At 45.6% G+C, this 22,101-nt stretch overlaps 1 protein-coding gene across 1 annotated transcript in view; it reads right to left on the bottom strand.

Moving 5' to 3' along the window:
* ITPK1 (inositol-tetrakisphosphate 1-kinase) overlaps positions 1-21,772 on the bottom strand; it is an 830,437-nt gene extending 808,665 nt beyond the window's left edge. The window contains exons 1-2 of the mRNA XM_069637740.1: positions 21,224-21,772; positions 18,465-18,703 (exon numbers count right to left, since the gene is read on the bottom strand). Of these exons, the coding sequence (XP_069493841.1) occupies positions 18,465-18,559 (95 nt within the window). The 5' untranslated portion in view covers positions 18,560-18,703; positions 21,224-21,772. The remainder of the gene's footprint in view (positions 1-18,464; positions 18,704-21,223) is intronic.
* Positions 21,773-22,101: the final 329 nt, after the last annotated feature.

Genomic DNA, 22,101 nt, shown 5'->3' with positions numbered 1-22,101 from the left:
CTAAGGACCTGGAAAGAACTATAACCATGCTTAATGTATATAGAACAACATATTAAAACACTTAACCAAGTCAATTTATAATGGCTAAGAATAGCAGCATCCAAGTACAATAAGGCTATATGAGTCTCATCCTGGACCACGTCTGCAGACCATTAACTACAGATTGCACCGTAAGCACGCTTCTCAGGCAGCTGAACTCAACGTGAGGAAATAGGAACTCCCTAGCACTTACTTGCGATCTCTGCCATGAAGCATTAAACAAAAGATTAAAAATAGGCATCAGAAAGGTCCTTTAAAAAAACTATACGGAGGGGTGGTTAGAATCCCCCCCAAAAATAAAGAATAAATGTTTGGGTTTTTTCAGGTAAATATTTTCGTTTAAAAAAAAAAAACATCGAAAAAAATAGCCGTCTATGAAAGTACATAGAAACAGTCTGGACTATGCCGCTGAGCAACTGAATCACATAATGAGAGGTGCCTCCCTTATTTATCCCCTTCAAACAGGGTCGTGCTGGGAATTGCTCGATGAACGTGAATAAAAGTTCTGTACATTATCAGATGTACAGATAATTCGAGATTAAATAACTGTAAATAATGAAATGGTTGTTTGAAAATAGTCAATTACCGATATTAAATGCATACATTTAAAAAGATAATGAAGCAAAACCATTTAAGGAAAATGCAACAACATTTTAATGAGCTTTGTAACAGGCTCCCAATTGTGACAAAAAAGTAAAGGCATTTAAGATCCAATGAGGGTGTGGGGGGTCACATAACAAGGGGCAATGCGCAAAACAAACATGTAATCTGTAGGGGTAGAAAATGGGTGCATGCGGCCTAAGAGACCGACTCATGCCTGAGAAAGGCAAGATAGTGTCTTCAGCCGGGGTCATGGATTATCCAAAGCTTACAACAGTCGTCATCTGCATTTATCTTAATTTGTGTAAAAATGATGTACTGTGTGGTCCTGTTGATAACATTAGGTTGTAAGGTGCGCCTTTCTTGTCTTTCAAGCGGGGAAGGAGGAGTATTCAGGCAGGCAGAGCTTACTCAAGTCTCTCTATGAGATGGTGTGAGTGCAACCGACAATCTTGAACAAGAAAGTTGAATTGTCGGTTTTCGACCCTCATGAAAGCTTGGGTTAGGAGGCCAAGTATCGAGCTTGCTTGCTGTGGATCATGAAGCTTTTGGCCCCAATCCTGGCTTTGGCAAGTGACCAATAATGTTATTATGGGTAAATCTCTTCACCACTCCGGCTCAAATTGTAAATATGCGCAATGTGATCAAAATATGTAAAAATCTAACAGTAGTGTTCCAATTAAATGTCCCCACTGCCATCCCCATCACTTCCTGGTTTCTGTAGTCTAGACGTAACTGGACCCCCCAGACCATTTATGTACAGCAGATCATGTTCAACATGATCCTCCAGAAATTATATTCTGAAAGACTACACGTCTTTGGAACTAAGCTGCACTACATCGCTTACCCATCTATGAACCTAGCCCACCGATTGATCCGTACAAGGGAAGGAGATAAGGTATAATGACTTAACGTTGCGTTTCTACTAGCGTGGGTCCTCCAAGAAAGGACAGCAAAAGGGCAGGGAGCCAAAGGTCTGCTGCTTACGCTCTGGAGGCATTGAGGGATTTGGAGAAAACACTCAACGGTAGGCCTTAAAACGAGTAAGACAGGCTGTCCATCATTAACAGTGACTCCCTTTGGCCGGTATTAGGCAGAGCCAGAGTAATAATGTTCATGGCAATAGATGCATCAGCGGTAGGATGACCAGAGCACTTAATCAGGACACCACCTTTCCAGTCTTGGACCGCTCAATTACACACGATTAGTATCAGGAATGCATGTCCCAACTGTATGATTGAAGTCAAAAACCAAGTCCCAGAATGCTTCTGTGTTAAGTGCTAGCCAACGCTTGGAAAGAGGTTCCCCAATAAGACAGTTATGAGGTCCCCCTAGGCAAAGGTGGAGTGATACATTGAATAATGGCATAATAGCAGAGAGTAAGCTACTTCATAACTTGCATTGCTTGGTGAACTCTGTGCATTTAGAGCATACACCGTTAAGTGTCAATTCTCAAAGTTAGTCATATAACTATTATAGGCCCCCAAAAAAACGTGGTGGTCAGAAGAATGCCCGAGTCTAGCTTAACACGATTTACACAGAGCATACACCCACGGAAACGCAAGACAATATTGCGCCCAAAACGATGCTCCACATTATACCCCCATCCCCGTTAAGTTGCTCTTTTGCTGCAACCACACACTGCACTCCCTCAACAAAATTAAATTATTGCAATTTAAAATAACGTTTTTATTCACTTGGACATAAAATTGACAACATATACAACATTGCAAACAGGAATTCATTTTCAGAATCCTGTCTTTATGTTATTATTTAAATTAGGGACAGTCTTGGGGTGGGTAATTTTTCCCAGATGATTGCTCTCAGATGAACGTGTAGCAAGAGCCAATAGCACTCTTCAATTGGTGAACACAGCACTCGCCGGCCATTCCAAATTCTCCAATGGAAGAGAGGTGTGAAAGAAAGGGAAAGGTGATGGGGGCCAGGGCGGGGCGGGGAGCAGTTCCCAGCTATTAAGTAAGACTGTTACAAATAGTGCCTTGAAACTGCTTCAAAGCGCTATCTGGGAAGACAAGAGAAGTACGTAAGCTATGAGGTGAAGAAGTCACGGTCCTATTTGAAAAGACTACACAGACCCAAATTATAACAATACTTGCCAAATGGTCTGAGCGCATGAGCATTTATTAGCAAAATCTGCCAGATATGGAAGATTTTGTGTACGGTTTCATTTTCTGGACCAATTCGCAATAAATAAAATCTGCCATGTAGCGAGAGTACCCGAATATAGGATAGCACTATATTAAAACAAAATGGTAGGACTCCTTAGTAAAGTGTTGGTAATCGCTTCCCAATGGTGTAACATGGGCATATAATAATTTAAGGAAAACTTGCATGCCGGATGCATAACTCGGGCACAACGTGCTCATTTCAAGAAAGAGGCAGTGCTATCTGACAAGTTAGAAACCCTGGTTGGGTCGACTGGCCCATCATCCTTCTGCGGGTGATTAATAAAGTGTTGATAAAATCCTGATATTTTTCAAAACCAAAGTCAAATGTTTGTTTGTTTATTTTATTTCTATAGCGCTCCGGACCCGGGAGTAAAAGGGCGCTCAGTACAAGTTACAAGGCACAGTACATGGTAATAAGCAGTGATACTAGAACAACTTGAACAGTTAAAATACTAGGAACAACAATTATATACAAGATATACAGGCAGTGGAGGTGGTAGCAACCAAAATGACATAGATGAGGCATGAGCATTAAGTACAGTTTATAGCTGAGTCTAACTTCAAGGTTGACTTTTTGTCAGAAGCCACCCGATGGCAAGTTTCCTGAACGACTGGAAGGATTTGGATGATTTGATATTCAATGGCAGTGTGCTCCAGAGTTGGGAGTCGAGGACAGTGAAGCTCGAACCTCCGGCTCTTTTAGAGGTAAATCTAGGTACTGTGAGACATAAGGTATTGGAGGATCTCGTGGTTCTGATGGAGGATTTCCTGGAGAATTTGTTTGTCAGGTAGGGGGAGCCAGAAAGTTGAGAGCTTTGTAAGTGAGGCAGAGTGTTTTTAGATCAATTTTGTGTTGGATGGTGAGCCATTTGCATGTGGTTCTAGTGGCTCACGCCTGGGAATCTTTAGCGCTGCCCGTAACGCATTATTTTGAAGGACTTGGAGTTTACTAATTATCACTTGGTTGGCACCTAAGTAGAGGCTGTTGCAGTAGTCTAACTTTGATTGTATAAAGAGCTCTGGCTAGCGTGAGGCAGCTGTTAGGGGAGAGAAATGGTCTACAGGCTCAGATTAGTTTTCCTGTATAGGAGTTGGCAGAGGCGGTTGAGTTGACTTGCTTAGTGAGGTTAATATTGGCATCAAGATAGAAGCCGAGTTTTTTCACGTTTTTGGCGACCGGGATGGAGTTGCCGTCAATTGTGATGTTGGAGTAGTTTGGACTTAGCTTTTGTAAGTTGTTCGGTGAGCCAACAATGAGCAGTTCAGTCTTCTCGTCATTCAGGCAGAGGCCGTGTGTGGCCATCCATGCCTGAATGACGGAGTAGATTTCATTGATCCTGGCTACATCAGTGTTGTAGTTGCCCGAGATGGGGAGGAGTATCTGGGTGTCATCCGCATAGTTAGTGTAGGTGACACCCAGACGATCCAGTATATCAAACAGGGGCTTTGTAAAGATATTGTATAGGGTAGGTGAAACACATGAGCCTTGTGGGACACCACAAGTGATAGGGATAGGGTCTGCTGCTGCCTCCGAAGACAAGACCCTCATGGTTCTATTGGCCAGGAAGGACTGTATCCGCGTGACAGCAGAGGGGGAAAAGTGGGCGGCAGAGAGGTGGTTGCAGAGTATTTTATGGTCAACTAAGTCAAAGGCTGCTGAGAGATCTAAGAGGAGTAGGATGGCAGACTTGCCCTTATCTTCGATTTCGTCAATCTGACTTTTAAGATCAACAAGGGCAGTTTCTGTTCCATGGTGAGGCCGGAAGCCAGAATGACTCAATCCGAGTAATTGGTTGGACTCTAGATAGTGCTGAATTTGCAAGTAAGCAACTCTGTCAAGAATTTTTATCAAGAAGGGAACAGTAGTGATAGGTCTGTAATTTGTGGGGATTGTTGGGTCCAGGGTCTGTTTTTTTTAGTAGCGGGAGGACCCAAGACTGTTTCAGATTGTTGGGTACCGAATTAGTGGAGAATGACACGTTAATGATCTTAGAAGTGAAGGGGGCAAGGTCTCTTGCTGCGTCTTTTATGATCTGTGAATCTTAAAATAACTAGGGGCCAGCTTCTGGTTTATGCATGCTTCCACCATGTTCTCCCTATAGTGTTCTATGCACAGTGTTCTTTTAATGCTGGTGGACAGGACCATCGGCGTAGGGCCTAGCCATATGCCCCGCTCATTCAGGTCAAAAAGGCTATTTTTAACATGAGCAATCCATGGAAAGTTCATGCCACCTTCTAGCCTCATCACATCTGTTAAGTCATTCCTGAAGGCCACGAGATCCGTAGTCTGCCATAACCATAGCCAATATACAATTGGTTTTGTTGCAGCAATAACATCTATAGGGCACATATTAATTTCTAAATGCAATAAGGCCTTAGGTGTACACTGTGATAGCAAAATGTGTTTTCTACACTTGCCAAAGTCTTAGCATCAGCGTACCCAAAAAGTTCTGCCCCAAAGAGGGTAGCAGCAGTAGCCTGTTTCTTTATACATATCCAGGGCTGGTCCTATTGCCCCTCTGCCATGCCTATTAAAAATGAACGGGTCCCAAGACTGTATTTTTCCAATGTAGCTGAAGACTTTGCCAACTGGCTGTTCCAGTTTCCGTTCTCATGAAAATGTATTCCAAGGTAATTGTATGACTTGACTTGCTCCAAAAAGTACCCAGTTTCTTGTGTTTTCCAAACTTGGGCTTGAAAACCAGGGTCTTAGTTTTATCAGTATTCAAACTCCATTTAGTTCCGCACATTCCTACTTAAGAGGCCAAGGATGATCTCAGCCCCTATGGGGTTGTGGACAAAATCACAGCATTGGCCGCAAAAAATAAATAAATATGGAGAGCCGGATATTTATTTAGACCCAATTTTTGGGAATCCTTGCCTTCCACAACCAGGGTTTTAATGACTTCCTCTATGAATATAGAGGGGCCAAGACGCATCAATGTCTTTGTCTTACCTCTTTGGTAACGTCAAATTGTGCGGTAACTTCTCCACCTAAACCCACTGGAACGACTGCCTTATCGTTCTTATACAATGATTGAACAATGGAAAAACATTGAGGCATATTTCTTCAACCTGGCTCACTGTTCTTAGAGAGGCAGAGCTCCAACTCACTGATGAGGCCCAGCCAGGCCGAAACACGTGTCTGGGGTTGTTGTTAGTACTCTTGTTCAGAAGAGAATTGCCAGGCATTTCGGTGCTGGACTGCCCTTAAGCAGGACAAAGACCGATATGTTGTGGATGTTTATCTTCTGTGAAAAGGATAGTGAGCTAATAAATCTGGTTGAGACTCCCCCGCGACTGAGGCTGGTAGAGAGACTCCCAGAACCACCCTGTTTTGCATATTTCTTTAACCAACACTTGCCAGAGATCGTGTGGGGCAGAGTCGAACGCTGTCCTAAGGTCAACAAAGGTGGCATACAATCTAATTTTTCTTAGGGCATTGTACTTTTGGATAAGGATACAAATTTGAAATCTCTGATCTACAGTACCCTTACCACACTGAAATCCCACCTGAAGTGTGCAGATTATCTAATTTTCTGTAACCCAAGACTGGATGTGCTTTAGGACCAATTTAGCAAAGACTTTTCCGCAGCTATCCAGCAAGGATATAGGACGGTAATTGCAGAATGCTCCTTTCCTCCCTTTTTATAGATAGACCCCATTTCCGCTAGTCGCCAAGAATCGTGGACAGAGCTAGCGTTGTCACACGCTTTAAAAAGTTTCTAAAGAACCGGGGCCCAAATAGATGGTTTGTCTTTGTAGATGTCCATCATCACCTTATCGGGTCCTTCCGCCTTACCTGCCTTCTATGATGTAATGGCACTTATCACGTCTTCAACACTTAACAGTGGTCCTCTGTGAACAGCCAAAGGTGGTGTATAAGCATCACCTAAAGCTTCTAAATCCCATCCCCCTTCCATATAATGCAAACAAATTATTCAGCCACACCTCGGCCTTTATACTGCTGTGCATATCAATGTGCCCTTTAACCTCTGCACCAGACACTAATCTCAGAAAACCTGCACGATTCCCTCTATCCAGAGCAATTGGAAGGCAGTCCAATTTGGACTTAAGGTAACTTTCTTTTTTCACTTTCACGGTTTTCATGCACTGAGACCATCTTATACGCAGTAATTCTCTGTACCAAGGCGGCCATCAGGGCCTGTTTTGATGAAATACACTTGTGGTCGTACCACTTAACATTGGACAGTGCCTTCTGTTTGACTTGATGTCTAGTATAAGTTACAAAAGGCCAATGTCTTGAGTTACTTTCCCAAAATCTTGGATACCCTCAGTATCATGCTCCATCAGAGCAAATATTCTCGATATGTGGAGCACCACCTCATAAAGGTGAGATCTGAAGTCATTCTGCTCAAATCTTTCCCCATTTAATGCCCCTTCGGGCATGGCCGGTTATAGTTATGGCCCGATTTGGAATGTTGGAATGACAACATGAGTGAGGACTCTAGCTTAAGAGCGACTGTTAATGGTCTATGGTTGCTGTCGGGCTTATACAGGATCTCAAATTTAACACATTTTCTTCCAAGCTCTAGCTTAGATGTAGATACAATCAATCAGTGATGAACCCCTAGGTCCCACGTTTGTGTTACCAGCATGATGTTTGCTGATAAAATGCCCAGTACAGGCTTTTAATTCCATCGCGTATACAATCTGAATGAAATTTATTTGTAATTTATAGGCTTTCTTAGGATGCAAGGCTATTAAAAGCGGGATATCCCTGGCCTCGTCTTGATCATCCCAAAAGCTCCATCAGTGGTTCCAGTTGCATATTAAGGTCCCCTGCAACAACTGTAAATGGGTTGTTAAAACTGGAACCTTCCCGTGACGAGGCCAATTCATGGATTTCCAGGATAAATAATGCTGAATTGGGCCCATTATGTACATTAAATATCAATCTGCCTTGTCTGTGCTGAGATGTAACTAAGATGCTGCAGATCTAAGGACTTTGTCACACGCGTTCCACCCTCCAATTCAAACCTGGGGCATTCCAGATAAGTAGCTCACCACATGGGCGGCCTCTGGGGCCTTTTTGGGCAGGAATTGGAAATGCCTGGAAATCCTGCAGTTCCACTGAATCCGCTGCACAGGTTCCATGTAAAAATACAAGCTGGAACCGCCTGATAAAAGTAATCCAGCTGGGTGTAGACATGTGTTTGGAGGGGCTTGCTATATTCCAAGAAAGCATGTTGGGGGGGGGGGGGTGGAGGGAGGGTGGGGGGGGGGGTGGAGAAGAGTCATAGCCTCCATCGTGCCGCCCAGTGGATGTCAATCGCCTCCTTCACCTCGGAGTAAAACTAGGTTTGCTCGACACAGCACTAGACCCAAAAGTCATACTTGTTTTGGCAGTGGTCAGTATAGGAGTCCCATTTCCAGCCCTATTCTCTCCTATGTTACCCCAGGCCTACGCATGTCCCGGTAGTTATGCCCTCAGGCTTATTGCTTTTCCAATGGGTGGGTATGTTCTGTAGTCCATTGACAAAAGACCTGTCAACTGGGGATTATCCAAACATATTTGAATACAAACCATCAGACCCCCACCTTCGCACACACCCATGTCCTCCCAAATTATGAAAACACTCTTTCACACTGCTGATCCAATGGATGCATTTATTTGTCAGGGATGCCCTACTTTCAAATTAATCTGGAGGCAACCTAGGAGCATTATGCATAACCACAAATGACAAATGGGCCCTGCGATATCTCATACCTATGGGGTCTGACCACTTCCAGGCAACATTCCCTTCCCAGTACCATTAGTGTTCTGTGGCCTATTTGAATGTTCCGAGCTCCATGAGAATCAATAACTTCAAAAGGCGGACATCAAGCAATTAGTGGTTGGCAAGTCTCTAGAGGGAATAGATGAATTTGGTAGATCTCGTCTATTTAACCAATTGGTCAGTTTTGGGGAGCAGTAGTGTATTGAATCTTAGCATTTAGGGACTGGGTCGGGCACTGGCCCCGCTACAGTGCTCAGTCCTCCTTCGCTACCCATCGTCATTAGGAATGCCTTATGACCAGGCACAGCCCTAAAATTGAGCTTTATGGCCAAGTCATGAATGCTACTATCCAGAGATCTAATCTGCATCACCAGTTCTTGGAGTATACCAACTATCTGTCCCATGTTGCACTCACCTTTAAGCTCCTTTAAGCTCCTTTAGTGCGCTGAAATCAGTGGGGGCATAATTAGGTGATTCGATATCAGTAGGGTGAGAGCTAGCCTGACTCATGCCTCGACCATGCACCCCATGCAGGTCCTTATCACTTTGTTTAGTGCACTCAGAATTCCTGCCATATTAACGTGGGCTTAGGAACCGTGCAGGTAGTGGGTTTCCTGCTTGCCCAGCAGGCTTCCACTTTGTGCAGAGGTGGTGCCCTTGGGCGCCCAGCAGACACAATGCAGAAAACCTATTAGATAGTGGGACAATGGAGTCAATTACACTAGTCTCCCGCGTCAATAGATCATGCATTCTATTGTTGAAGCCATGGTTAGCTCCCGCAACATCAGAATCAGCAATATTATTGGTACCAGTAATAACAATAGCCTCCTGCACATCTCGCTGGGGATACACTTTAATGATGTCGCAGGGGGCCACTCCCACAGATTCTACCACGTTAAGTGGTAGTTCAAAACTCCCCCCGCGCCACCTCCTGTCCATCCCGTTTATCAATATTAAAGTCCTTGAGTGAATCCTTAATCTTTTTAGTAGTTCTTCTACTTAATACATTAGTTATAACCTTTCATTATTTCAACTTCTAGCCGTTTCACCCAAAACATAAAATGGCAGCCTACTTACTCAGTTTGTTTTGCCTCCCAGTAAACTGCATAGATTGGCCCTGTGGTTCCGTGACCTAAACAGGTTTTCTGCAGTCCTGGGCTGTCATGTAACAGATCAATACTTTCTGGGAGTTTTGGTCTTTTTTGGTTTCAACTGGATTAAAATACCACAAAATTGTGCGATTCCAAAGAAACCACCGTGGTATCCAGGCGACATGGGGTCACTGATTTGTTCACCTTAAAATATATCACACACAAGAAAATGAGCATAGTCGCCTGCTACTAGACCACAAATGACTACCAATTGCTTCCTTTCTCAAAATATATGATGCCTTCCTTTGGCTATTTACTTCCGTCTCCCACCCCGCCCCCACAACCTCCTACGCCACTGTTGCCATGGTCGTGTTAACACTGTCGAAGGTTGTTGGGCAGTTGAAGGATGTACAGTTTCACAAAGAGATGATGGGTATGCGCAGGGCAGGCTTGTGTCCCCTCTGTCCATCTAGAGATGCTGTCTATTAATGAAGAAATGCAAAGGCTCGCTGCTCCCAAAGCTGGGGGCTAGCCCTCACTCGCCCCAAACGGGGGCCCGGAAGGCTGACCGTTTTGCCCGCCCCATGAAACACCCCTGCCTATAAGTTGCATAGTGGTCTCAACCGCAGGCCCATGAATCCCTTGTGCCAAGGCTGGCACTGCCGAAGTGACGGACAAAGGTAGCCGGGCGGGGCAGTTTGTGCAGGAAGATAAGGGTGGATTCTGGGAAACATTAGCTCACTGTACGATCATAAGCGAGGACTTTGGTCTCTGGCTCACACATTCAAGTTCTTACTTCAGGTTAGTCAGCTCAGCAGCCACCGCCAGCGTGGAATCCCAAGCGCACCCAGGACGTCAGCTCCAGAGCTCTGCCAACTGTACAGCACGCGCCTACGCTACACAGGGCAAACGGTTTAGCGAAATCAGAACATCCAGGACAGGCTTCATTCACTTTTGGAGCAGCAAGCCGTGAAGGTGCCCAGCTCACCACCCATGCCAAACCAGGAAAATGATCCGAGAACAAGTCTAAAGGTATGCACTTAGCCACCATTCCCTTGACTTGTGCATTGGAAAACATTGACCCGATCATCAAAAGCAAGAACAAACTAAGAAAAGAAATCAGAATGTATATATTAAATCACACAAGGGACCCAATCCCGAGGAATGTAGTAATGATGAAAATACAGAGTACTGAGAGCAACGCCTAGGTAAATAGGATTGATTTACACCATGCAGCACCCCACTGGGTAATATCCCAGCGTGGTCCCAAAATTATAATGTTGTCGTTTAAAAGTTGGAGGCATTTAACATACCACGTGTTCGCTGCTCACCCTATACACCCACTGGGCCCTTAGCCTTTTCTGTGGCCTAGGTAATTGAAAAAATGTTGATTCGATTGAAAAGCGGTCACAATACCGTCATTTGGATGACAATGTAATGACACTCAACACCATGAACGCAACGATCCTCTCTACACATTACCTGGAAGGTAGAACAAGGCAGAGGCAGTCTATTCCAGGAAGTAAACATGAGACTTGGAAGGTTACAAACACTTGAACCTGTGTGATGGAATGGATTCTCCTCTGAGAAGCATCCCATTTTTAGTTCTGCCCATTAGGTGGTGCTGAAGCTCCAACTATACGCTGAAACTATTGTACAGCTAGAAAGGGGGTCGCGTGTACGTGGGTGGGGGCACAGCGTGCGATTGTTTTGCTATTCACCCCACCACTGCCTGCCCATTGCAATGCTAATCCCTATGGCCATCCCCACTCACTAAATCTATCAAAGGGCTGCAATGATTTTTCTAAGCAGCCTACGGAGAATTAATGGAATTGTAAATGTACTTCTAGTGGAATAAAATGTCCTAACAAAGTGTGCCTTCAGCCAGGGCCTCTTTGATTTATATCTGTTCCTTGCCCTGAAGTCCTGTTAAAAAACAAGGCTTGACAAAGCCAACAGTTTGTGCATGGTCTTTGGTATTAGATAGGCATGTGCCAGGCGCTGCCGTCACATGCCCAGGTAATCACTCCATCATTTTCCAGCAGTTACCATCTTAAGGCCAGGAAGTACCTTTATGGCAGTGACTGGTATATGCGTAAACTAAAGACAAAACCGTTGGCTTTGGCAAGGTTTATTTAGTTTTGGCTTTGCTGTGCTTCTTCAATGAGATACAAGTTATACATCTACGCCAGAAAGCAAGGTGTCAGTGTGTGGGAATGCGTACCTTCTTCCACGAAGGGTCACTAAAAAAAAAAAAAAAAAAAAATAGGAAAGAAAGACTAACTATAGAGGCAATGCTTTTTAGCCAATAGCTCACTCCCGCAGCAGGTGCGGCAACCCACTGAGGTACCAGTCAGCAGGCTGCGCGTGAACAATGTTATTGTTGCCTAAACGAAGCCACAAAACACACCTCGCGAGAGAGGGGGGAAAGTTGTCCTGTCACTTGAAGGGTACGCCCAGCCTGCTGGCAACAGGGGCTCCCGGAATTCTAAACGAAGCTCAGAGAAACGTGCATTAAAGTATAGAAAAACTCAGCTAATCCTGCCCGCCCCCACCCCCCAAAAAACTGCCTATAAACTGGGCTCTCTGCGGTGAACCAATATGTTCCTCTTTAAACAAAATCATAGGCTGCGCCGTCACCACAGTGTCAGGCAAATGCCTGGGCTGGGATCTCTTGGGAGGAGTACACTTAGCAATTTGTACTGTAGCATCATTCTCCAAGTAGCAATTACCACCTTTTCCCCACGCGAGGCGGACACTGCGACATGCGCAGACATGTTGCTTCTCTCTCAACAGACGGGGAAGCATTTCTCTTTTTCGTTACAGTCGCGGATGTCCGCCGTGACGTCACCACGCCTTACTGTGATCTCTCGTCGACGTCTCATGTCGAGTGACACGCTTTCTGCAGTCCCTGCTTTCCTGCAGCACCTCGACTGATAGGAATGATGTCATTCATAATTTGCAAAGTCATTATATGCACAATCGGGCGAGATAGAAAAGAACTGTGACTGGCTTAAGGCCTCTGGGACGGTGGTCACTCGGCAGCTAGGCCAGAACAACGGGACGGAGTTTGGGATGAAAGTGTACACCGGTTAATGAGGAATACAGAAATCCACGGCGAGGTCACTTAAAGCTCCGGCTACCACCGGGAAAGCTGGAGTTAAACGCTATTAAATATGTATGCGTCCTCTGCGGAGTAGAAGAAAAACACGGGACAGTGAATACACGGGGCGTCAGGTGTCAAAGATGGCGGCGGGCAAAACAGACTAAATGCTTCCACCTGTTGAGCCCCAGCCATGCATTATAGACAATGGACCTGCCTTAAACTCTAGGACGAAGCCCAGCCTGCCAATCCAAAGAGGCCTGGCATTTCCAAGCCAACGTTCAGACATACGGCAGGTGTGCATTCCAGAGGCTTTTTTTTCTCCCATAAAAAGGTAGCGTATTTATCCTCAAATACTGGAACCACCCTGCTCACATAAATCATTGGCCAAACGACCAGATCCAGTTTTTAGGCTTATAGTGCTTCATGCCAGGCCCCCTGCGTTAAAAGTCTGTATTACTGGCAAGTATGTTGAGCACATTTCTGGCGGGTAAAATGACTGAGGCCTAGAAGAATCTGGTTGGCTACGGTATGGAGTCCCCTCCCCCCCACCCCCCTAGCTATTTCCTCTCCTGTATCATCTTGAAATTAAAAGTAAAACATGCGGGCTGTCGGTGGGTGGAATGCTGACCTGTGTGGGATTTCACAGGTGGAACTTCAGATACTGAGGCATGGGTATACAGGCCTGGCAGTAGGTGCTCTCACAAACTAAGTTAGATTACTGCAATGGCCTGCTGGCAGGAACACCTGTTAATGTACTAAATAATTCACAGGATGCACAAAATGTCACAGTGCACCTGATTTTTTGGCACCTATAAACCAGACCATCTCTCCCAATTGAGAAGATATATTTTATTGGTTGATTGTCAAGGTAAAAGTGGATTTTAAGACTGCCTGCTCACACCAAGACCAGGTTGAAAATTGCTGGGAGCCATTTAGCTTCTACACTACAACAGTTACCAGCAGCTACGTTTGGCTCCCAGGCCAACTGGTGCCTTACAAACATGCATATGTGGCATTAACGTGAAAATGTAAATAAAAAAATTAGGACACAGCTAGGACACATTTAAATATAATGTATCATATATAAAATCGGCAAAAAGAAAGTGTCCATCAGTGCACTGTATACTTTCTCCTGGATCCCCCGGAGTAGCTCCCATCTACTGGGTGATGTCCTACACCAAGTAGCTAGTTTTAGATCCTGCTCATCGAAACTTAATTTTGAACCCTGACTTCAGTGTCTAACTGGTCGAGCAGGCTTAAAAGAGAAGAAAGACTGTTGCAAACATCAGACACAAATCGTTCAGCAGTCCCTTTTTTATTTGAAAAGGTGCCACCTAAGGACAGAAAAGCTTGAGCTTTCAAGGCACTATTCTTTTGTACGGTCTCCTGGTGGAGGAAAGGCAACATACTAATTTGGAGAAACGTAAACAATTTCTGTTCCTTTAGGGTGTTTGCGGCGAATAAGGATGAAGGGCCGAGTCAGCCCTACCAGGGATTCTAACTTAATTGTAGGCTAGCCAAATATTAAATATAATATAGTGGGTATTTACAGTTTTATTGATTTTCACATAATAGTATAACTCTCAAACTAAAAACACTAACAGTAAAAATGTGGGTAGTAATTAATTGGTTAAGGTTGCGAAGCTTCAAAAATACTGTTAACAGTAGCGTAAAACATTATATTTCTTAGTGATGTTTTAGGAACAACAATACCGTGATGCATTTCAAATAGCACAGCATTTTCACACTTATTTACTTATAGCGATATAGGTCAAATGCTAAATTCTAAACAAAAAACAAGTGCCTGGCATCATTCTAAATATTTGAGGGTTATCATAAAACATATTTAAAATCCTTTTAGAATAAAATGTTATCAGGACTAAAAATGAAACACTAAGGGATAGAGGAAAAGAGGTGAGATCACTGCATATAGGATAGGTCAGAGGTCTTGAAGTACAGTCTTCGAAAGACCCAAACACATTAGGTTTCAGAGTAACCACCATCTCCCATTTAGATAAGCTGTATTCATATAGAATTTGTATAGACTCCAGAAAACGTGGAGTGGATTTCGCTCTTGAGAATCATACCCCACCTGAAGCTTTTTAATGCATTCTTAGGTTACATGATTAAGGTGTTGGTAGGTAAGAGTTTACACCGTGTAGGCCTGATTTAGGCATGGGTGGTGTTGAAAAAGAGGTGGCCACAGTTTAAAAAAATTAAATTAAAAAAAAAAAAAGTAAAAGTGTTTGTCACGAAGAGGACAATAAATAGGGACATTTGATCAAGTGAAAAGTGCTTCTTTTTTTATCCACTTTATTTGTTGTTTTGAATAACAGACAAAAGACAGAAAAGCAACGTCATCTTAAAATCTTAACAATGCAACCAGATTGCAAAATTCATAACATTTTCAAGAAATATACAGTACTAAACTCAATTTCATGAACACAAAGAAATTAATAGCAATCACTAAGTACCATTTTACAACCGGCTTATCAACATTTGACGCTTAACAAACAAGACAAGATCGACGTGCACGACAGACAAATCCAAATAACCATTAAACCAACCCCCTAAATGTAACCAGACGAATATATACATGCTATTGGATTTTCAAGTGCTTCTTGTGGGATGCAGAAAACCAGGAAAGAAGAAAGATGTGGTATGGACCAGAAAAAAAAAAAAGGAGGGGAACTTGCCCCCTGATCATCTTAATGTCAAATAATTATGCTGGACACAAACTGGTCTTGTGCATGGGAGCGGATCTCGAGTTGAACATATTATTACTGCCACCTGAGGACAGTCTGGGGGACCAAAACATGCTGCGCAGTGGCAGGGTAAACCATGGTTGCAAATTTGGTTACTATATTAAACATATTTAGTTAGTATGGAAACAATTCATAAAAGTCAAGTTATAAATTAAAATCAAATATTTTCTTAAGATTTTCAAAAAGCTGAATCACTTCTTGAGTCGACAAACAAATCCTTTAAGCAGAGAGTGTGATTGTGTTGCCAATGTTCTTTATTAATTTAAAAATGACCCCGGGTGTGCCAGAGCAGATGTTCGAGCAGTCGGAAGGTGAGTGCTTATCACTTGTCAGGCTTGAAATGGATGGATGGTTATATTACAAGCCTTAGTTTGCGGAAGAGGATAACATTTTTTAACGGAGGTAGATGCCTCCTTTACGAGAATAGAGGCAAAGGGGGAGGGCTCAGCAGCTACCATAAAAAATGTTTTCCAAAGCGATGGTAGTGTGTGCAGGGACAGACATTGCATCACAAGTGATGGAAACAGAAACAGATTCAATATTTGGGGTGAAGAGTAGTACTGAGAAAACAGTGCCATTATTTATAAACCAAATAGGGCTTGTTTGATGAAAGTAGGTGGGAAAATGGGCAAGGTCTTCCAAGAGGTCAAAAGGCAAACTGGAAATCCATCCATATTTATTTCTTTGTATTTATACCGTGCAAGAGACAAGAGCCCTTAGGCATAGGGGCGCAAATACAGGACAATACAACAAAAAACAGGAAGATCGCAGAGAGGTCAGAAACCATGCAAATCAGGCTGAGGGCAAAGGTTTGGTCAAATAGAGTTGGAGTAAGGTGCTATATAAACTCAATAAACAAACAAACATAAATAAGATAGTCTTTAGCTTGCACTTAAAGAGAGGAAGAAACTGTAACAGGATCCAAGGTCCATAGGAAGGGCATTCCAGATCTGCGGGTCGGCATACGGGAAAGATCTCTGTTCCACATAGGAAAGCTTAGTTCTTGGGGTTTCCAGAAGGCCGGTATTGCATTATCTCAATACTCTGCGAGCAGCTATTCGTGAGATGAGGTTAGATAGATACTTAGGAGCTTGCGCAAAAATGCATTTGTGTGTAATGCACATCACGTGGTAGGTGATTCTACTACGGACAGGGAGCCAATGTAACGCTCTCCTTGCTGTGCTCTAACATGTTCTCTCCTTTGCAAACCTGCAATGATGCGTACTACATTGTTTTGTACCACCTATAAGCGAGTAAGGTCGTGTTTGGAGATGCCAAGCAGAAGGCTCACACAATGATCCAATTTAGCTCCTATAATCGCCCGGGCAATCGTAGCACAGTTTGCAGAAGAGAGGAAGGCCTTTAGCTGGGCCAGTAAATTCCGATGGTAGCAAGCACTAGACAGGGGGCTTTTAACCTGTCCTTTCATGGATGATTCTTGATCAAAAATAACCCCAAATGTCTTGACCTTGAATATTGAAGAATATTGCAATGTGCAATTTTAAAGGAAAGATACTCCAAGTAAGCTTCCTCAACCGCGTGGCGGTACCCAGCATCATGAGCTCTGTCTTGGAACTGTTGGACAAGCTTATTGTCTTGCATCCATGTTTAGAAGTACTCGTAGAAGGCGCTCAGAGAAGTGGAGTCCGAGACATAGTCCCCGTAAGGGGACCGAGGTACTGCGCGTCAGCCGCATGTAGAATGTCCAATTTATAAAGTTGCTCAAACAGGGGGGGAGCGTAAAGATGTTAAGAAGGGTGGGTGATGCACACGAGCAGGTGACAAACTCCTCAGCCCGGGCCTCCTCAGAGAATACCCTTGCTCTATGATCTGCCAGGAAAGATTTCACCCATTTGGTGGCAGAAAGAGAAATGCGCTGCATCCTGTAGTATCTCTGCCAGAATGGTATGATCCACTAGATCAAAAGCGGCAAAGAGATCTAGGAGCATAAACATGGTGGTATTTGCCTTCACCATGATCTGCAATATATTCGTTTTAAGTTTGAGTAGGGTAGACTTTGTACTATCAGCTCGTCTAAAGCCAGATTGTTTAGGCCTTAGGATATCATGTTCAAATAGAAAGGTCTCAATCTGTAAATGCGCCACTTTATCCAAGATTTTTAATAGATCGGGCACAATTGTAAATGGTCGATAGTTTCCTGGAATAACAGGGTCAAGGGAAGTTTTTTTTTTTTTTATTAATGGCAAAATCCAGGATTGTTTTACGTCACTGGAGACAAAATTCTCCCTAAAAGACGAATTTGGTTATAAGATGTACCAACTGAGGGGCACAAGCCTTCACCGTAATAGCAGGACAGACATCGCCCTTACAATTGGTAGGTTTCAGTTTGCTAAGGATGTCAGCGAGCTGTTGCTCATATCTATAGGACAGCGCAGCAAGCCCTCTCAGTGCATACACCTACGCTACGCAGCAAATTCCTCTTCACTCTTAGAGCCTCACCCCTTCCTAAAGTTCAGAAAGGAACCAAAACGCACATCTTATTGCATGATTTGGCCTAAACCATCTGATCTGGACCTCCACCCCTTGCACAACTTGTGCATACCACGACCAATGGCAATTACTTATAAGCTCTGTGCTTCCATCACCTGCCCTGTTCCGAAAGCATAATACCTGAGCTGTTGACATTTCTAAATGTACTATGACTACCTCGGTCAACGGCAGAGCAACCATCTGGAAGGACCACACAGCTACCCTAAACATTAGTTATATAGTAAATGATCTCTACCTCTGCAGAGACAAGAAAATACATGAATACAAGGGCACACTTGCAAGACCACCATTGTCCATTAGTAGGCTTACTGCACCAGCAGACTGTCAATAGTTAAATGAGTACCAGAAGGAACAGAGTAGGGTGATCGCATATCCTATCGAAGTAATAAACACTTTGAAAGGGAGGGAAGATACTTGCTTACCTGCACATGTCCGCGAAGGCCTGGAAATTGAGTTTCTTTATCTTTTTCTCGCTCATCCAATACCCAACCCGTTTGCCTTTCAGAAAGGTCTGCATCTTGGTCCGGTTACAAAAATATTAACTTATCTCGCGAGAAACCGCACGAATCACGGAAGACTAATGTCCAGATGTGGAACAGCGGTGCCCACCGGATCCCAGCCGATTACGAAGTACGCCGTTGGGCTGTAACAGTACGGACACCTAAAAGGAGATAATGGGAAAAAAAGGAGGTTTTAGTTCCTGGAAAGATACTTTCCGCCGAATCCTGGCAATATGAGAGGGGTTCGGGGGGGGGGGGGACACATCTCAGCAGAGACATGGATGCGCAGCACAGGAATGCCTTTAATGAAATAAAACAGGATTTCACAACACAGCTCAACATTATTAACGGAAATCCCTCCAGCAATGAGTTCAGTATGCGAGGAGGGAACACTTGGGTTTCAGAAAAGGGGGAGCTAGATCAAGAACATTTGTACACTCACCCCATTTCTTTAGCTCCATAAGAATTGACAGATACGGCAATGCTTAAGGAAACAAGACAACTCCGAACTGACAACCACAGAAACCACTCATTTCACCGCCCCAGCCCCCCCCCCCCCACACACAATACAGCTCTTGGCTATAATTAAGTTGCGTAATAGCACCTATCATTACAGCGCTTCGAAGCCGGAACCCAACGTTAAGCACTATATAAAAACGAGATGTTCTCATTCCCGAGCCGTGTCCCAGTCGGCTTGGTCTCCCTACACTGGCAACACTATTGACCAGCTGCCCGTAACAGAGAACATGCTAGCCATCCCATTTGTTAAGGAATAGTTTAGATTTATCTGCCAAACGTGTTATTTGTTGTGTTTTCCCGTTCTTTTCTCATTCCATATTACCGCTTTTTTCCGCGTATGCAAACGGCGGGCGAAGGCGATGCTGCCTCTTTCTATCTCTAAACAGCACTTTTGGTTTGTCCCCAGGTGTTGCATGCGATACTTTCCGTTGCTGGGACTGCTGGTTAATGTTTCTTCCCAGTGGGGTGGGGTGAGGTGAGGTGGGTGGAGGCAGCGACCCTTATAATGCTGAAGTTCGCGACACTGCGTGCAGCCATCAGCATGCTCCCGCCAGCTTATGGACGGGCACTGGCGGAAGTGCCTGCCCCTGGCCAGCATGAGGGTCCTCTGGTGAGTGCTACTAGTCTCCTTCCTTGAACCCCGTTTCCGCTCCCTAACCGATCCCCTCCCAGCAGTATCTTCAGGCAGGGACATGCTAAATAAACTCTCCTCACTTCTGTGCACGCTGGTATCCTCCCTGTCTGCAAATGACGTTTCTGCGGCAGTATTAGTGCTACCCTCAGCCCCCAATCTGGCACCTGCCTCTGTAGTCGGGCCCCCTCTCTTGCTTGCAGGCCTGGCTCTCAACTGCCATTTGCTGCTGCCTCGTACCACGCCCAAACCCTGCCCTCCCGTTTCCTCGCCGAACCTGCTAATGCACTTGCTTTTCTAGAAGGCCTAGAGCACGCTTTTGTAATGAAAGGTTTCCCCGACTGCCCTTGGGGCGACCAGGTTCTGCTTGTTGGTGACCACACAGAATAGTATGATGCAACGTTTGATGGGACTGTATTCTTTAACTATGCCCAGCAGCATCCTGACATACTGCCAACAGAGGCATGCCATAGCGTACAACTCGCTCATCTTCTTGCAAGAGGGCATGCAACTCAGCAAATCACCCTTGCAGGCACAAGTCTCCCCTTCTCTCTCCCTTCCATACGCGGCCCAATCCTTGCCTTCGGAAGTCTCTTGCTCGCAGCCGCCCTCCCCTTCCAACCCACCTCTGCTCTCGCCCCCCCCCCCCCCCACAGTACCCCATGGAACTAGTAGCGCCCTCTCCCGCTATTATAAGTACCAGCTAGCTAGTGGCGGTGGCAGCCCGTTCTCTGCCAGTCTCTGGTGCGGACAGCATCAGTGCCCGGCGACAACCACCACTGGCATTTAAGGCAGCCAGATGTACTGGCAGCAGCAAGAGTCGGCTTTTAATGGCAAGAAATGCCACAAGCGCTACAGGCGGCAGCCCCTGGTCCCGGCAGAAACACGATACTGGCGGATGCACCTGTACTGGCAGAAACACGATACTGGCGGATGCACCTGTACTGGCAGAAGCAGTCTTTAATAACCAGCAATGCCCCTAGACACACCCGAGACTAGCATCTGGTACTTACAGAAGTGGCACAAATTAGCAAGTCGTATCTTTTACTAAACTACAACAACCCCCCTTGGTACAGGAAGCAAAACCTAGCACTGACAGCACTGGCTTTTCTGGAAGCAGCCAATGGTACTGGCAGCAGATGCATCAAGCTATGCAAACTGGCCATTCTACCACCACCAACTGGCAGTGGCAGGCACTGGTGGTAGCGTCTTGTACTAACAGTAGTACGTCTCTGGCACAGCAGCAGCCTGGCACCAGTACTGCCCATGCACGAGCAGCCGCCTTTCGCACAGGAAGAAGCATTTGATACTGGTAGCAGCAACCCAATGTACCATCAGCTTCCCGAACTAGCAGCAGCCACTAATATCCGAGGCAGACTCGTGTACTGGCAGCAGCCCCTGCTACTGACAGCACTAGCCTCTGGAACTGGCAGCAGCTGCCCTGGCTGGCACCAGATCCTGGCACTGCCAGCAGCAGCCATTCTAAGGGATGCACTCCGCCCCGCTCTTGCCTTTCGCTGCAGTTGCTCACCCTAAACACTGGTGGGATCCACCCTCGTCACATCTGTTTGCTGCAGGGTGTGTGTGCAAGGAGAGCCCCCTGTTCCTGGCAGAGGCGGCGGCGGCGGCAGCAGCAGCCCCGGGTCCTGGCAGCGTCTCTCAGGGATGCACTCCTTCCACCTCCTCTCCCTGGCGGGCTGCTGCTGCTCTCCTTCCTGCTTTGCTGCTGACAGTGCCTCTCGCGGGCTCCCCCTCCTCCTCCCAGGCCCTGGGAGGGGCCGGTCCGCACTCCCTCCCTCGGTCTCGCGCTCTAGGACACACCCTCCCGCGGCCGGTGCTCCTCGCTGCCTCTTCGGTTCGGTTGGATTCAGGGGAAAAAGCGCGTGAGCGGCGGCCGAGGAGGAGCGGGCTCGGGCCTGACTCAACCGGCTCTGCACCGGGGGCGGTGCGGAGAGTTGCGGGGGCCGCCAGGGGGCGGCAACGGCCGCATGGTGCTTCCCATTGCACACTCAGACGCATGGCCTGCGTAGGCGCGGCCTGCCTGACACATGACGGAATACAGCGAGGGCCTACCGCGGACTCAGTACACGCAGACGACGAGCCCCACGCCTTATGGACTACGCACGCACGCACGCACACACACACACACACACACAGGGCCTACATGTGTATGGTGTCTGTCTGCTGCTGCCATGGACTCCTCGCTCTCCTGAAAAAAAACCTGCTCTCAATAAACTTCGACGGGATGACGGTGTCAGCAAACTTTCACTCGCCCTCCCAAAAATTGTTCACCTTGATTAACTGAACCTCTGACATCTAACTTCTCGATACAATTTGGACCCGCTGTGTATGTCCTGCAGACCCATATGGGTCACAGGACAGGAGTACGAGCATGCGTGCCAACCAAAC

This window comes from Ambystoma mexicanum, chromosome 14 (genome assembly GCF_040938575.1).
Source record: "Ambystoma mexicanum isolate Mex_15411 chromosome 14, UKY_AmexF1_1, whole genome shotgun sequence".
NCBI lineage: Eukaryota > Metazoa > Chordata > Amphibia > Caudata > Ambystomatidae > Ambystoma > Ambystoma mexicanum.
Note: the sequence above shows the minus strand (reverse complement) of the source record. Positions and strands in the feature narration are given on the sequence as shown.